General features: G+C 32.3%; 2 protein-coding genes and 2 pseudogenes across 4 annotated transcripts; 3 read left to right on the top strand and 1 right to left on the bottom strand.

Moving 5' to 3' along the window:
- Positions 1-442: 442 nt before the first annotated feature.
- On the bottom strand, positions 443-5788 carry LOC114186933 (nudix hydrolase 2). Its single transcript, XM_028075011.2, has 9 exons — positions 5464-5788; positions 3032-3249; positions 2367-2432; positions 2092-2229; positions 1721-1798; positions 1589-1639; positions 1425-1459; positions 970-1078; positions 443-758 (listed from the first exon to the last, which is right to left on the bottom strand). Exons 1-9 carry the CDS (start codon positions 5573-5575, stop codon positions 558-560), a joined length of 1008 nt encoding a protein of 335 aa, XP_027930812.1. The 5' UTR covers positions 5576-5788; the 3' UTR covers positions 443-557.
- A 2914-nt stretch (positions 5789-8702) lies between these two features.
- Positions 8703-11013, top strand: LOC114187295 (Homeodomain-like superfamily protein). Of its 3 annotated transcripts, none has more exons than XM_085674512.1 (2): positions 8703-9169; positions 10033-11013. In XM_085674512.1, exons 1-2 carry the CDS (start codon positions 8952-8954, stop codon positions 10802-10804), a joined length of 990 nt encoding a protein of 329 aa, XP_085530638.1. In that variant the 5' UTR covers positions 8703-8951; the 3' UTR covers positions 10805-11013. The 3 variants fall into 3 exon arrangements, with proteins under 3 accessions (XP_085530638.1, XP_027931309.1, XP_027931308.1); XM_028075508.2 differs by lacking the exon at positions 8703-9169 and adding an exon at positions 9212-9587; XM_028075507.2 differs by lacking the exon at positions 8703-9169 and adding an exon at positions 9676-9894.
- Positions 11014-13783: 2770 nt separating this feature from the next.
- LOC114187433 (putative lipid-binding protein AIR1B pseudogene) lies at positions 13784-14589 on the top strand (annotated as a pseudogene).
- A 2603-nt stretch (positions 14590-17192) lies between these two features.
- Positions 17193-18380, top strand: LOC114189138 (14 kDa proline-rich protein DC2.15-like; annotated as a pseudogene).
- Positions 18381-18510: the final 130 nt, after the last annotated feature.

Genomic DNA, 18510 nt, shown 5'->3' with positions numbered 1-18510 from the left:
AGATTCTTTTTCTGGTCTAAGTCAGCATAAAAAAAATAATGTTTGAAGAAAGAGGTTGAGTTGAAAAGAGGAGGAGCAAAACTGGGAAGTGATTGGTCCACTCCACTCAACATAGCTTTTCAGCACTTTGAAATGAAACTAATGAAATAATCTTGTGCACTGGACCAAATGTGCGCGCATGACAATCAGCACTAACAAGCTGCAACCAAAGTCACGGATGATGTCAACATTCATGCAAGTTCTTTTATGATGTCTGCATGACTCCAAATAACTTGCAGTACACCATGGCCATCATAGGCACAGTCACAGTCACTCACTTCTGTTGTATAGATCAATTTGAATAAACTTTTATAAGTGTTTATTAAAGAAGAAAATATAACGTGAAAAATGATCGTTTGTTCAATGTTAGCTTTTTTTCTAACCATTCTTGACAGAAACTAAATTTTATGATGAATGAAATGAAATTGCTTTCAAATTTGGCTTCCCTGATGAAGACCAGCATGTTCACATAATGAATGAGATAAAGTAATTGAATGTCCTTTAATCTGTGATGATGCTCAGGAAGAATAGGAGCTCTTTAAGGTCCCAGCATTCAAGTACAAATAATTCTTTTGATCAGAAAAGTTGGATGACGTAGATACAGGACAAAATCCAGAATATTGTCCACCCATCTTTGCCAAACATGTATCATTTATGTACTTCAAAAGCTCACTCTTTTGGACGAATGGTTGAGCTGCATATTCCTCAAATGGCATCCACTGCAGAAAATTAATCATAAGAAAATTGATATTTCCCTTTGTCTACAATGATTTTACATTTCCTTGGGATCCTTTTTCAAAGTATATTTTAGATTGAAATTAATATTTGTGGTCTCTATAGTTTGAAAAAAGTTAGTTTTTAGTTCCCTGGCTTAAAAGATATGGAAAACAAACTACAATTAGTGCTTGGCCTCAAGTAGAATTCGCATACCTGTGCATCCAGTATCTCAAATCTCTGTGTTTGGATGTTAAAAGAAAGAGGCCGCAACATGCACACGAAGAATAAGTCTGACTTCTCAAAGAATGAATTATGACTTTGTCTGTCGATCAGATATTTAGATGAAACAAGAAAAGAATTCTCAGTCATCCATACTGCAGTCTCGTAACAAGAACTCAAGAAACTCCAAAAGAAAGAAATCACCAATTCATCGAGAAATTTTACAGAATATAAATATTTCAAGCATATTCTCCAAGAGACAATAATATAGCTAAAATGGATATGTTAACATAGCAAACTACTCTTGCTAGACACTGCAAGACACAGAAATGGACCCTGCAGCTGAGATCTATTCCCTATATCCCCAATCAGTGAAATCTAAAAATTCTATCTCCTATAGAAACTTCCCATATTCAAATTGTTACAATATATTCATATAAACATGCTACCTGAATGCTAATACTTCCACAAATTCTGAATCAACCTGAAAATTGAGAGAACAACCCATAGCATTTAGGCTTCCAACAACCATAAACTTTACTACTGACACTTAAATATATAACTGATTTCAGGGCTAACCACTTTTGATTGGTACAGCAATGAGATTACTTACTCCTGTTTCTTCTTTGACCTCTCTTACTGCTGCTACACAAATATCTTCTCCCTGTATAGATTGAACGGGTAGATTATATGCACAAAGTTTAGACTTTTAGACCGTGATGAGAAATATATCCAACACATCTACCTGATCAACAACTCCAGTAGGGAATTTCCAAATTCCAGTTCCTTGAAATAGTCCACTATTCTCCTGAACAACCAGGACCTAAGATCAAGAAAGAATTAAAAAGTGAAATGTTAATCGCCAATAAAATTAAATTCTTCAGACTTCATATTTCTAATGGGACAGAAAATGAAGGGACAAACTAAAATAACCCCCAAAAAAAAAAAATCTAAGTATACTAGCTCCTTTCAAGAACAGAATGCAACACATACACAGTAAAGGCATAACAATATTTATCAAAGATAAAACACTCAAACAATGAGAGATCTCTTCCAATTAAGTATAAGCCTGATTATGAAGTTGCACTACATTGTGATAGATGGTGGAGGGAAAACCTCTTGTTTTTCATTCATGACAAATGAACCAACCCCCACCCTGTGTGTGGCATTTACAGGAATAGTACTTGGACTGTCAGGAATCCAATATACAAGCATTAAATAATTTGGTTCTGCATGATGATACCAAAACCCCTCCTGCATAGAAGTACACAGGAAATAATAGTTAATAAATAGAATAGATACCCTGACAACGTTAATGGAACTCCAACTTTCATCAACTAAACTTATTAAACACAACAATTATAATTAAGGTAAGCAATAATATTAGTCACCTTAACTAAAGCTTCAACAAGACCGGCTAAATGAATAGGTAATTTTATCCAAACACCTTTCTTGCCCTGCATGACAACATATAGTGATGGATTCGGATTCTCAGTACAGATAAAAATGCCCCAGTTTTTTTGGATATAACTGACAAGCTTATTAGCGCGTTTTACAAAATAAAAGACAGAAAAGTGAGCGTAGAACCATCATTAAATAAAAAACCTTAATGCAAATTCAAAAGGAAAATAGTTCACATCTTAATTGCTGAACTAGGATTATGAAGGTCAGCTAACATTTTTTTATTGAATAACCAACTAAACTTAACTAAAAGATAACGATCTATGTACTGAATGACAGGTTAATGAAAAAAGAAGAAACTAAAGTCACTTAAAAGTAAATCTTCTGTGTGTGTCTGATGCATTGACGATCAACATATGCTATTTGTTGCTAAACAAGGAAACAAAAAAGGAAGAAAAGGATGGCCAGTACACGTACATGGAAATTATCTATGTACCTGGTCTGAGTGCTAGTATTATTTACCATGATCATGCGTAGTTTTGAATGAAAAAGCCTTATATTTTATTAAACAATTCACCAGTATGTTTTGATCAATGGGTGACATAAAATATGATATATTAATTACTTTAAGCAACTGAGTAGAAAGATTACCTACCAGCTGCTTCCAGTGAGAAACTGAAGCTCTAAGGACTTGGATAAATTCTGAAGAATCCATAGGATGATTCAGTTCCACAGTAACACCACCATAATTATCATCAGTTGATGTTAGTAGCTTGATCTGTTGAATTTGATCTTCTGCAGCAGTTTCTGACGCAATTGCAGATGAAGTTGACTTGGATAGTATAGAAAGAGTGGTTGCCGCTCCAATCTTGACTATTAAGGAAAAGTGAGAAAAAGTAACATTAGATTATTATAATTAAGCATTCCTTATAACATGGGAACAGAATCCAAGTGTAAACGAAGGATTAGCATTCCTGACAGCCAACCTTTTCCCAACTGATTGGGAAAAATATACAACCAAACTTTTACAATACCATATGTGTGGATGCATGAATCACTCATTTCAAATTCAAACTGAAACTTATAAGAGTTTAGAACAGTTACGAAAGTAATTTTCTGAATGAGTAAATTTGTTCAATCTCCCTACTAAATTCATCATTTTTCAGTTACCTCAGCCAATGTAGAAACCAACCAACGATGACCTTTGGATAGGAAAAAAAATTGGAAAAATCAAGAAAACCAAGTTAAAGTAATCCTCCCTTGGGAATGTTGCAACTTGTAGAAAAACTCGCTAACAGCAAGCTTGGTCACGCGTTTGCCAATGCTATTTTTTATATCAAATGAAGCTACTAGAGATAGCTTTGGCATATGTGACATTAATTTTTCTTTTGCTCGAATATATATATATATATATATATATATATATATATAATTTTTCTAATTTATTCAAATACTTTTTAATTATATAGATAGATAGATAGATAGATGAATGGATAGATATATCCAGACAAGCTATAACAGTGGAGAATATCAAAAGCAGACAGCCACTCTTAATTGCAGAAATGTTGAGTGAATTGTGCCACAAAGAACTTGCTGATTCTCTAAGCTAAATATGCTACATAAACATACATATAGATAGATGTAAACACACAGAGACACATATACATGCATACAAACACATAAACTAATTTGTTGAGTTTTTCGAGAGAGGATCATCAGGAAGATACAACACCAATGAAACATGAGCTTAATTCACACATAGGATATTGACACCACTTTCAATTCAAAACTTTAGACTCACACTTGGATCCTTAACAATCTCTCCCTCAAGTGTGGATCCCTTCACATTGGTACTCCCTCCTCCAACGGAAACATTTTAAGTCATGAGTATCCCTTACTTGTACCGTTGTTCATCTTAACGGAACCTTTAGCTCTGATACCACTGTTGTATCTTTTGAGAAAGAGACTAGGGAGATACAATACCAATGAAACATGAGCTCAATCCACACATAAGGGATTGACACCACTCTAAACCCAAAACCTTAAGACAATGGGTTTATGGGTCTTCATCTTTATATGGTGTTCAACTTTTTCATTTTTACTCAATGTGAGACTTAGACTCACACTTGGATTCCTAACAATTTCTCCCTCAAGTGTTAGTCCCTTCACATTGATACACCCCCTTCGAACGGAAACATTAAGTCATGAGTACCCCTTACTTATACCCCGTTGTTCATCTTAACGGAACACGCTTACCTGACCCAGGTTAGGAAAGACTTTCGATACAGTGACTTGTCTAAGCCAGTCACCATATGAACCTTTGGGTCTGATACCACTCTTGGGTCTTTTGAGAGAAAAGATTATTAGGAAGATACAACGACAATGAGACATGAGCTCAATTCACACAAAAGAGATTGATATCACTCTCAACCCAAAACCTTAAGATAATGGGTTAATGGGTCTTTTTCCTTATATAGTATTTAGATTTCTCATTTTTACTCAACATGATATTTAAACTCACACAATTGAATTCCTAATATAATTAAAGGTTTACCCTGTCATATAATTGCAAACTGTCATGTACGATCGTGTTTTTCCTGAGAATATCTGTTGACTAATTCCAATAGTAAATGAAGATTAGACTAATGCATATATACTTGTGTTCATGAGTCAGGAGGATATTGGTGATATACTATAACAATATATCATAACAACACTTCTCATGATACAGGAGACCCCAAAAAAATGTGCAATAGCAAGCCAAGCAGTGAGGTCTACCCAGCAAATGCAGATCCAAAACGAAACCATTACGGTCAGCATGTGCGTTTGGGCTAGTTATTAGTAATATTCAATTCAAATCAGTATATAATAATTAAATAAGATTTTCACTAAGTAATACTAACAATAAAAAGAAAATAGACACGCCCATTGGAAGTTGGAAGCAGTGAAAAAAAAGGCTAAATTTTGCCAGTGATAAACGATACCCAAAAGCGAAAAGAAACAGAATTGGAAACCGGGTCAGTGTTAATCCGACAAAGCAAACATTAATAAGGTGGTTTGATTATTTAGTTTCAGTTGAAAACATACCTCTTGAAGTTGGTCTTCTCCCTTGAGATATGAAACGCTGAGCACTTCTAAGATAACGAGGATTCCTAGCTGAGGAAAAGAGGGGTGAGAGCTTGGGCAGTGATCTCAGCATGTTGTTAATGTGCGATAGCGAATCCAAAGCCACAACAACAGAGAATACGTTATCGTAACATTTGTCTGCTTAATTAATTATTGGGTTTATAGGACAAGTAATGAACCTGCGAGTGCGTAAGGAACTGAAATTACTAAATCAAAGTTTGACGATAAAAATGAATGGAGACATATTGGCGTGTTATTTGTGTTTGTGAGAAGAAAAGTGAAAATTGAAATCAAAAAGGCTTTCGAAATAGCAGAATCTCCACGGAAGGAAGGGAAGCGGTGGAGAAGTTGACACGCAAGCACGGGATACCCTCGCCATAATAAATCAACAAAAGGTCACACCCGTAATTCAGTTTGAGAGCTCATTTTTTGTTTTTTTGGAGTACATTAAAATTTAGTTTTCTCTAGTTATATATATTTTAGGTGATAGATTTTAATATAATATATATATATATATATATATATTAAATGATTGGTTTCTGATAATTTTTTAATTTAATTAATTATATAATTTTAATAGCACTCTAACTGAATATGTAAGTTTGGGATTCGGTTGGATTAAACAAAATATGTACTAAATCAAAATTATGAATTTTAAAAATCTATAAATTAAATTAAATAAAATTGGAATTAAGAAATAAAAGAGAAACATTGCAATATAATTATATAATATAATAATAACAAATAATAATAATACGATACATTCAATTTTTAGTTAATATTTTTATTAGGCATTGCTAAACGAAACTATGATACAACATCAAGTTATTAACTTAGGTTAAATTAAAAAACTAAGGTATAAGTGATGGTATTTTTTAGAGGAACTAGTGTGAATACGAGGGTAGTTTTTTAATGTTTTTAGGTGTACATGATTATATTTATCTTTATCGTGTTGATAAGTTAGTTAATTTTTTTTTATAAAAATTAATATAAATGATTTAATATTTTACTTCATATATTTTTTAGATTTTTTTTATAATAATAAATAAAGTTTGTCAATATTTCGTTAAGTTTTTTTTATATATATAATAGGTTAGGTGTGGTCTCCCTTTATTTTATTTTATTTTTTAATCAAATTTTATGTGACAAATAATTGTTGAACTTTGAAATATCAATATAGTTTAGAAGTCAAAGTTCACAATTGCACGGGAATGAAGAGTGGTAATGAGCCACTCGTGATGAATGAATGTCATAAGTAAACATAGAAGAAGAAAATGAGAAGAGAAAAGAAGGAGAAGAAGAAACAAATCTAATTACATAAAAGAGACAAACATGACACGTTCTCATTTTTTATTATATTGATGTTTTAAGTCATCTATTATGTATCAATGTGAATATCTCAAAACGTCATCCTCTTCACATTGTCAATACCAATATAATAAAGAGAACCACATTAACTATTTTTAAATATGAAATAGGACTAAAATTAGGAAAAACAATCTAGAGATTACATTGAATATATTCAAATATATTGAGAACAAAAATTTTATTAAATTAATTACATTTGAGTGCATGGTTGGATTTTAGTAAAATATTTCTTGTCACATGAATAAAAAGTCTTCATCAAAAATATTATGAAGGTAAAAAAAACCATCAATTTTTATTAACTATAAGAACAATATTTTATGTTCACAACTTTGTGGTCAAACTTTTATTATAATTTTTTATTATTATCATTTGGGCATAATCACAACTTTATCGTCAAATCTCATGTCTACTTTTTTACAATGACATATCTCATATCAATGTGGATACAATCATATATTTTGTGTTTGAATCTCTTGTGATACTTAATTAGTATTTTGGTCCATATAATAAAGATAATTTTCATATTAAATGTTGTTTGAAAACTTATTTTTAAAATTGATTTTGAGTGTATAATTACTAAAATGGGCAATCATACTTATATATAATTTTCACAGAGACATTATTATTTCCACTTTTAAAATTATTGCAAGAACATTTTTTCAAGTAATTACTAAGTCAACAAAGATAGAAACATGCATGATTGATTTCATATTCAATTTTTCTTAAATTAGTGTTCACTTCACAACAATCACTTCGTTAACTCTATAAATGTGGTCAATGTGGTCATCTAACGTCTTTTAGCTTCATAAATACACTTGGAGGGTGATTGCAATACTAACCCGTGTACAATATAGGAAACTTTCTTCTTGGGATTTTCATCTAACACTTTGTTTGCCAACTCTTATTTTTCACACGCAATATGCGTTTGATTCCTAAAGAAAGTTTTTGTAAAGGTTGAATCGCAAATTAAATTTGTAAAAATTAAAAAAATCAAAACCAAGAAAAGAAATTAAAGAAGAAATAATCACAATTGGAACAACCAAAAACTCAAAGAAAAACCACATACAATAAAGACAATTTCACTTTGAATATAAGCGCAACCAACAACGAGGAGTAAAAAAATAAATGAGAGTATGAACCTCCAAATCGTTGACAGAGAAGGTAAAATGAGTGGTTTCTCTCCGAACATGAATATGCCATCTTTAATTGATTTTGAAAAGCAACGAAACAATCTATCACCATGATTTTGATGATTTTATATGCACCAACATTGATTTTGGGTACTTGCAATCTAAAACCAAAGAGACACCTATAGAAATATATAACATTTCTTTTTTGTGTTTATGTAAAAAAGAGATTAAATTTTTACATTTAATATCCAATTATATCTTGAATTACTTTCTCTATAAATAAAATATAAAATATGTAAGAAAAACAAGAGAGGCTCAGATTAGTATGTTGAAAACATATGAAAGCCTATCATTTTCCTTTAATGAATAGTTTTACGGGGGTAACAAATAAAGAACCCCAATTTACCAATTTACAAAGCAGTCTTATTTTATATAAACAATAGGCTAATTTTTTAAACTACATGGCAAAATAGAAATTTCTTTAGCCGACATTTTTCTACCGACACAAGATTTGAAATTCAACTGAAGTCTCCTGTTTTTACGATAATCCAAATATCTAAGCAGTCACTAAATATATAACTAGCTATGAAAATATTATTATAATTTTTTTTTTCAACAAGCATGCTTTTATTTCAATTTAAAAGGATAAGAAGTGGAATGTGTGTCTTGCATTCTTTAATTCTCTTAGAAAATTGTATTCATGATTGGTGAATCAAACATTACACATACCTAAAATAAAAGGTGTAATAAGAACATTTTGGGCACATTACAAGTTACAACAGTAGATGGTTCACTTCACTTCTTCCAAGTTATATTCTAATTTACCAACGGAGTAACGCAGTAGTCATTTTACTTACCAACGAATAACCATTCTCCTTCACTTTTCACCTCTTCTCAAAACCCTCGCGCCGCAATTTTTTCCCCTTTTTCTTTTTTTTTTTTTACCATTTTATGGACCTCTTCGCCGCCGATCACTTCCCCGTCCCCGACCACGTCGCTCCATTTCCCGATTCCGGCGACCTTCTTTTCCCTGCCGACCTCCTCTCCCACCGCCACAACCCCCAGAAGCTCCGCCCTATCCGGTCCCTCCCCTCCGCCCTCAATGCCCACCCTCGTCCGCCCGATCCGACTGCCTCCGGGTCGGGTCACGCCCCGAGCCAAGAATCTGAGTGAGTCCATTTCTTTTCTCCCATCTCTACCTCTGCTTTTCTCCTTTTATTTTTTTATCTAATCAATTATTAAAAAGATCCCCTTTTTTCTCTTCTGTTATTTTTAATTATTAATTCGATTTGAATTTGTGTGCCTTTATCTTTTATTTTTATGCTTATATTATACCCTGTCTTTGCGGAATGGGGGCGGAACGAACAAACAATAAAGTGATTTCCTTTTTTATTATTTTAGTTGTTTGGAAAAGGATTGTGATTGGCCGTGGTTGCAGAGTGTGTTGTTTTTTTGATGGGTGTTTGCGATTAGGTGTTAGGCAGGAACTTGTTCTTAGAATATGTTGCATTGCAGTGTTGTCCATTTGATGCTATAAACTCTGTGTTGCGTCTTTATGAGAGAGACAGAGACTGAGCCCACAACTTGGTACTACTATACATCATTCGTTTCTGATTCGAGAATGCTTTGCTTTGTAGCAGTGTGCTTTTTGGTGGATAAAAAAAATGTACGGTGTGTTATTGTTTTTGTAGTTGGGTCACGAGTTATGTTTTATTTGCACACAAGTATTTGTAGTATATAGAATGTTCTGTGTGGTAATTGAAAAACAAGCCTTGTGGGCAAGGTCCTGTAGTGTAATAGAATGTTCTGTGATTTACTAACGGGAGGTGAGTCTGGTGAAAGGGTTAATCTCTTGTGACATGAAAAATCAAGGTTCAGAATTTTACCGAAAGAGGTGTGTGTGTTTCATTTATTGCGTGAGAGTGTTTCGATCAAGATTCACTCTGATGCATGTGGGAAATCAAAACAGTCTTTCTTGACAGTTTTAAGATTGGTTTGGACTGTTTTTCTGATTTGTTCTTCCTTGTTTCAGCTCGGCTTTGGATGCGGAGGATGAAGAGGAGAATGATGAGAATTCATCAACAAGCACTGAAGGAAATGGCCCTAGAAAGAGGAGGAGAAAGACGGTGAGAAAGCTTGAAGTTTTTGTGAAGAATTTGGTGACAAAGGTGATGGAGAAGCAGGAACAGATGCACAAACAGTTGGTGGAAATGATAGAAAAGAAGGAAAGGGAAAGGATAAAGAGAGAAGAAGCTTGGAAGAATGAGGAGATGGAGAGAATTAGAAAAGAGGAAGAGGCTAGGGCCGAAGAAAAGTCTCGGAATTTGGCCCTGATATCCTTCATTCAGAATCTGTTGGGCCAGGAGATTGAAATCCCCCAAGCAGTAGAAGCATGCAGCAAAAGAGAAGAGGGAGAAGTTGAAGTGAATGGTCATAAAGAATTGAATAGTGATCCTAGTAAGAGTAGATGGCCTGATGTTGAAGTGCAATCACTTATCACAGTGAGAACTTCATTGGAGCACAAGTTCCGTTTCATGGGATCAAAAGGGTCAATATGGGAGGAGATATCTGAAGCAATGTATGGGTTGGGCTATAATCGCTCTGCCAAGAAGTGTAAGGAGAAGTGGGAAAACATCAACAAATACTATAAAAGGACAATAGGGAGTGGCAAGAAGAGGCGTCAAAATAGTAAAAGTTGCCCTTATTTTGATGAGTTGGACATTCTGTATAGAAATGGCCTCTTAAGTGTTGGAAATGCCTTGAGCAATACCACTGATGCTCCCCAGAATGAAGAAAAGGAGTAGACTCAAACTTCAATACTACTTCATAGTCATAGATACGCCTTATGTATAACTTCTTTCACTTCAGTGTTTATTTACCCATTCTTCTTTTTAGTGACAATATACAATCCTTTAACTCTGCTTTTAAAGTTTTAAATATGAAGCTCATTGGGTTGATATCTTTAACTCGTTGGTTTATGGCAATGGACAAAGGTGTTTTTGCATCTTTTTGGTGATGGAGTTGCGTTGAAATTGGAGTTTCAAAACAGTACTCCACAGATATACTTTTTAATATCAGCAAAGTTGGTTTTTCGCATACTTTTTAATAGCTGCAAGTTGTTAATCTTGATCTCAAAACAGTAGAAAAAATTGATAAAGTACTGTAATATGATTTGTCCTTCAGTATAAAGGTGTATAAACTATAAGGTGGAGTTTATCAATAAGTTTTCACGGGATAAACTCTTGTTGATAGTTTATTTTTTCTGTTTTTCAATGTGTCAAATTACGTTCTAAAGGCAACATTTTACCAGATTTAACACGAGGAGGCCACAATGGACTAAAATTTAAAATTATATATTGATTTTTATAATCAATATAAAAATTTATTTTTCCTTACTTCTAGTGGTTGTATATTGTTTATGGACTTAGTAGGATATTACTATGTAAAATAAATGCTGAAATGTTTTTTTTGCACATCGAAACTGACCAATTTAACCCATGGACTTTGCAGAACTACTGTGATTTGCAAGAATTAAAGTTCATTTTTAATGTGAATTATGTGGACAAGTTTGTTACCTAATGTAAATTTATGACATGCACCCTTATCGTGGGAAAAAAATTATTTAGTTTAGAGTGGACAAAATTACAATGACTCTTATATTATTAATTGATTTAATAATATGAATGGATTTAACATATTTGTCCAAAAGATGAGATTAAACTTCGCATAAGCTAGAGAGCATAACTTTCCTCTTATGTAAAAATATTACTAGGATAGGATCGTAAAGAAATGTTTTCAACTGAAATAAATTTATGGTAAATTGAGTTGTATAAAAAAATGAATTATTTTAAATAAAAATTACCCTGAACTCTTTTATTAAATTGGTTCTTAAAAATTAAATTTCTTGTGAATACAAAACCATTTGAATTAAATTAAATTATAACTTATAATATTGAAAACATATTTTAAAATAAAATTAGTTCATATAGTTCAAATGATTTAGAGTTGTTTAATTTAATTTACTCAATATCACTTTTAAAATTTAATTTAGTTTTAGAAGAATTAATTCAATTCATGTGTTTTATCGAATAAATGGCAAAGAAAAAAACTACTTACAATAATATATCAGGGATGAGGGGCAAGAGATAATTCCAAATATAAGTGTCATTAGTGCGTTTGGAATAAAAATGCCTAAATTCTCCTGAAAGCTCCGGTTTTAAACCTTAAAATTTTTAGATAAGGGTGAAATTAGGTTAAATTATTCGGTAATATAGTTAACTTTTTATTAGATATGTGAAGAATAATAAAATGAAATTATCAAAATTATGTATCATTCAGTGATAGTTGAATTATTTAAAACATTATAATGGGTAGATTGGAAAGGTATGTTTTGTGATGCTATTTTTAACCAATAAAATCATGTACAAGAAGACCAATATAGAACCAGTTAGAAATGAAAAGAAACTTCATTGCTGAAATATGTAAACTAATGTTCACGTGTTATGATACGACAAATATATGTGACATAATACTTCATTTCTTAATTATATAGTGACACTCATTGGAACCTCTTTATGAGAAAAAAAACAGTGAACATATTCTTAGAGTGTTTGGTGGGAAAGTAAAGATTAAGCAGTCAGTTACGTGTGAAAGGTTATCTACATGACGTATATAATTTGTCTGTTTTATAAACATTAGTTATTTCAGTTACATATCATATATAAAGAGTTTGATTTTATACGCTCTCAATACAAAACAATTTCTTTTATAATTGATTTTAGATTTTATTAAATATAATCTTTTAAAATAGCTATTTCTTTTATTTTAATCATTTTTTCTTGTGTTTTTTTATTGACAAAAACAAATTAAATTAGTCAGATAATTAAGTTACCTCAATCCATATATACAACATAAATAAAAAAAAACAAAAAAATTAGTATTTATGGTCTCTTCTTCCATATGAAGTCTAGTGCGCATAAACCTTACATTCTCATATAACACAAAAGTTAAAAATCTTAGGTGTTCGTACATATAAAGCAATTCCAAACCCTACTAACAAAAATAAATGAAAAAATGGATTAAACATAAAAAATCTCAAGTCACTTTTAATTCAATATTGATAGTAATTTCTTTCATGTATCAACTAATAGATACTTCATTCATACTTATTTCTTGGATTTGTTACCTAAAAGTCATGTTGCAGTATCATACATATACATAACCTGCAATCAAACTGCAAACAAATTGATAATATCATACCTTCACGTTTTCCCTTTCTTTTGTAATATTCAACAATTTCAAAAGTTAAAAGAGAGGATACGAGAGATCGTGAGTTTAACTTCCTCTACTAATATTTAGAAAGATAATTTAAAAGGTTTGAAAAAAAGGTAATAAAAGTTGTGAAATCAACTATTTCACCGAAAGAAAACTAACGGTTAACATTTATCGAAAAAGATTATAAATTAATAAGATTCACTATGTGTAAAATGTCAAAGGAAAACAAAAACGAGCGAATCATGCATACTTGGTTGTCATTAACTTGACGAAGTTATAATAAGATTCAATCCTTTACGTCAATTTTGTCTTATGAAAAGAAAAACAAAATGAGTAACTGTTCACTTTTGTTGCTACATATGATCCCATATGATCCCTCGTGTTGCCCACCCAGGGTGCCAGCTAGTGAAGCATCTCAATTATAATCAAAGGTTCACGGGTTCTCCTAACTACTAATTTATACACACAAAAAAAAGAAACCACTAAATTAGTTACCTATAAAATCCCCCTCACACTTCTCTAACTTTCACCAAATTGATTACTTTTCTTACTTTTTGTTTTCCTTAGTTTAGTGAAATGGGTTCCAAGGGCACTGTTGCATCAACTTATGTTGTTGCTCTACTCCTTTGTCTCAACATGCTTTCCTACACCATGGTGAGCTCAACATACAACATCCCTGTAATCCCAGACCCAGACCCATCACTGCCCTACCAAAAGGGTACATGTCCTATAGATGCAGTTAAGTTGGGTGTGTGTGCCAACGTGTTGAACTTGGTGAATGTTAAATTGGGGTCACCACCAACCCTTCCATGCTGCACCCTGATTAAGGGTCTGGTTGATCTTGAAGTTGCTGCATGCCTCTGCACTGCCATCAAAGCTAACGTCCTTGGCATCAACCTTAACCTACCACTTTCCTTGAGTCTACTTCTCAACAACTGTGGAAGGAAAAGCTCCGACATTGGTTTCCAGTGCCCTTAAATATTCATCTCTCCTTCAACATATTCCACATGTTGTCTTCCTCGTATTTCGTCTCTCTTTATGTTGTTTTCTCTTTTCAATTCATGTTGTGCTCCTTGTACTATTTTTTTGGTGCTTCCCATGCCTCCTAAATTCTCACTCTTTCATCATCCTCCTCGTCACCATCTTTGATTGCATGTGTAGAAGCTGTGCTACCAATAATGTTATGGGACTTTATTGTAGGAGAAATTTGTGTCATTTGGCGTGAAGCTTGTTTTGAACAGTAACCTAAAATTTGTTTAAGGGTTAGTTGTATAACAGGTTAAATTTGCTATATAGAAAATTATTTGATTGAAAAGGTTGACAACTGTTGTTTTATGCGAGAGCAAAATTGCATTTTACTTCTATTAATTTTAACTCAAGAAAGGAGAGTTGCGACGTTTTTAGGAAATTAGGAAACTGGAGATAGAGAATGATTGATGACAAAAAAATAAAGTCTGCCTTTATTCGATTTTATCATATGTTAACTTACGCTAACAACATCGACATTTTCTCATATTCACACAGTTAGGAATCCAAGTGTGAGTCTAAGTTCCACATTGACCAGAAGTGAGAAAGTAGAGCACCATATAAGGATCAAGGCCCATAAACCCATTGCTTTAAGGTTTTGGATTGAAAGTGGTGTCAGTATCTTATGTGGTTAGGCTCAGGTCTCATTGGTGTTGTATCTCCCCAGTGATACCCTCTCCTTTATAATACAATGATCCCATAACTTCAAAGCATCCGAACACATTATCCGTAATACAACTAAAGGATTACTCTCAGTATATATTCATGATTTTCGTCACTATAAATTGGCTAAAATTTGAACCAAAACCATACCACTATTAAGAATCATTATGCCTTTTCTAATCATCGAGGCACTGGTGTATGTAATTCAACTTAGAAAGGTATCCAAATATGTGGATTGTATACTTTTACCTTTCACAGTTGTTTGGGGCTGCATTTCATGCATCTATAGTGATTGAAACAATGATATCCAGTTCCCTTAAATTCATTGTCCTTCAACATATTCCACATGTGATTTTCATCATATTTCGCATCTCTTCATCGTAATTTTCTCTTTTCAATCCATGTTGTGTCCCATTTATCATCCATCCTTCTCCTCGTCAGAATCTTTGATTGTTGTTTGCAAAATTCAATCTTAACGATTGAATGATCAATATTATTATAAGAACTCCAATCTTGAAAGTCTTTATCATATAAGCGGCAGAGGAAAGACAAAGGATAACACACCAAGAACATATAAACTTTGTTCTGAAACGAACAGTTGTTGAAACGAGAGTGATTAAAAGTCTGATAGAAACAACCGTCGTTATAGCTTATCTCAACTTAAGAAAATAAATATATATGCCCCAAAATATATATATATATATATATATATATATATATATATATATATATATATTAGCGCGAGCGGCTAGACATACAATAAAAAAATGGAAAAAAAATATTTTATGATTAGATCAAAATATAATGAAAATTGAAAAAAAATAGATCAATAGAAAAAAAAAAACTAACACTTGAAAATATGTGTGTTTGTGAGAGTGGTGATAAGAAAGAATAGACGAAGTGTAGAAAATATTTTTTTTTCCCATCTCTTTTTTCTATGACAGATCGTGTATTTATATACACTTAGGAATTCAAGTGTGAGGAGAAAATGAAGTACTATATAAGGATAAACACCCATAAACCCATTGTATTAAGGTTTTGGGTTGAGAGTGATGTTAATATCTTATATGGTTGGGTTCAGGTCTCATTAGTGTTTGTTCTCCCTATTGAAACCCCCTCTATAAACCTAACAAGTGATATCAGAGTCAAGATGGTTAATGTGTATAAAGAAAATACAAATGAAAAATTGGGATTGTTAAACAAGAATTGGACTTAATCACAATTTTTTTTTATATTTTATATTATATATATATTTTAAAAAAAATTATTAAATCGGACAAAATTGAATATTTAGAGATGTTCATCAAAGTATCAATTTTTAGGATAAAATTGAATATATGTAATCCAAGAGGATTATCACACTATAATAGTACTGATGATGTAAATATGTTCCCTGTAACTTTTAATCAAAATGGTGAAATAAAATCAAAGATGCAGGGAGAAAACCAGAGAAAGTTGTAGTGAGTAGTTGAAAAAGTATAAGTTAGGTGCATTGTTTTTTATCCTACTATTCATATGCTTTATTAAATTTGACTCTTTGATTGGGTTAACGGGACCCTTCTTTGATGATATATTAGTTGAATAAATTTGAGATATCTCTATCTATTTTCAAAATCATATTCTTCACAGTAAGAATTAATTATTTTCAAAAAAACATTTTTATATAGCTCAATTACCCTTCTTAAGGGGTACATGTCCTATAGATGCACTTAAGTTGAGTGCATGCTAATGTGTTGAAGTTTGTGTATTACACCATTTTTTTTAGTTTAAACATTAAGTAAAAATACTCTAAGTAAAAAAGTAAAAGTACATCACATAGATACAACTAAAAGTATATATATACTCTAAAATTTGAACCAAAACCATACCAATATTAAGAATCATCATGTGTTTACTCATCGGTACATGAAACCATCAAAGGTGTAGTGATTGAAAATTCAAACTATTATCAGTGAATCAATTGATATATTCCATTCATGAAGTTTCTCCGGTTGCTTAACAAAACATGTTAAAATCTTAAGTAACTCTTACATAAACTAGATTTCACAGAGAAAATTAACAAATAAATTAAGTCTTTTTCAATTTGGTCTAGAAAATTTCTTAATTTTGATGGAATTATAATAGTATGTAGCAAACAAAAATCCAGGCTACCAGAAGCCTATAATAACATATTCAACGAATTATTGTATCAGTTTGTCTTGGATTTCATGGAAAGCAAGAACATGGCAATCATACATCTACTTGCTTTCTTTTTATACAGTTATCATAAACATCACTGACTAAGATCCCTCATGATACCCAACCAGGGTGCCAGCATGTTAAGCATCTCAATTATAACCCCTAAGTTTTCTTACTTAATACAAACACACCAAAAACCAGAACTAGTAACGACCTATAAATTGCCCTCTACGCTTCCATAACTTTCATTAGCATCCCAAACCTAATCCTTCAGATCCTGGTTGTGTAGAATGGCTTTGAAGGGCAGTGTTGCATCCACTTATGTTGCTGCTCTGCTCCTTTTTCTCAACATGCTTTCCTATACCATAGTGAGTTCCACCTACATTCCTGTAATCCCAGATCCATCACTGCCCTATAAAAAGGGTACCTGTCCTATGGACGCAGGTAAGTTGGGTGTGTGTGCCAAAGTGTTGAACTTGGCCAATGTTAAACTGGCCATGCTGCACCCTCATCAAGGATCTGGCTGATATTGAAGCTGCTGCATGCCTTTACACTGCCCTCAAACCTAACGTCATTGCCATCAACCTTAACCTCCCAGATTCCTTGAACCTACTTCTTAGAAACTGTGGGAGGAAAACATCAAACGCTGATTTCGAGTTCCCTTAAGTTCATTGTTCCATCAACATATTCCACTTCCACATGTGATCTTCATCATATTTCGCATCTCTTCATCGTTATTTTCTCTTTTCTATCCACGTTGCGTTCCATTTATCGAATTTGGATTCTTGCTTGGTTTTGTTTATTATTTCTTTATTTTGCTTTCAAAATAGTTTGATAACCACCAATTTTAAAATTTTTAAAATATATTAAAAAATATTTAAACTAATATTTTAGTGCTCAGCAAGGCAAGGACGGTAAAAAAAAACTCAATACAAAATCTGGACTCCCATTTATTATTCATCTTTCTCCTCGTCAGAATATTTGATTTTTGTTTGCAAGTACAGATTCAATCTTAATGATTGAATGACCAATTGAGATTAATCAATATTATTCTAAGAACTCCAATCTTGAAAGTCTTTATCATACAAGCGGCAGAGGAAAGACAAAGGACAACACACCAAGAAAACTTCCCATATCATTCAGATCAAGCTTCGGTTGTTTTCAGATTTTGTTTGTTACAGTAATGGAAATTGTTTGTAGTTAATTCGCGTGGACATAAATTTAATATGTTTTTCTGTACTTTGGTTTCTGATTAGCATGTGTATAACAAGATGGGTTGGAACATTTGTTTCATTATATATAATTTTTTTTTTATTGTTGATAAAATAAAATGTTGCAAGTATTTTTTATGTGGAATTTTTTTCTTGAA

Source organism: Vigna unguiculata, chromosome 6 (genome assembly GCF_037176805.1).
Source record: "Vigna unguiculata cultivar grain cowpea cultivar isolate G323 ecotype 2 chromosome 6, ASM3717680v1, whole genome shotgun sequence".
Taxonomy (NCBI): Eukaryota; Viridiplantae; Streptophyta; class Magnoliopsida; order Fabales; family Fabaceae; genus Vigna; species Vigna unguiculata.
The sequence above is the reverse complement of the archived record's forward strand: the minus strand, read 5'-3'. Positions and strand labels throughout refer to the sequence as shown.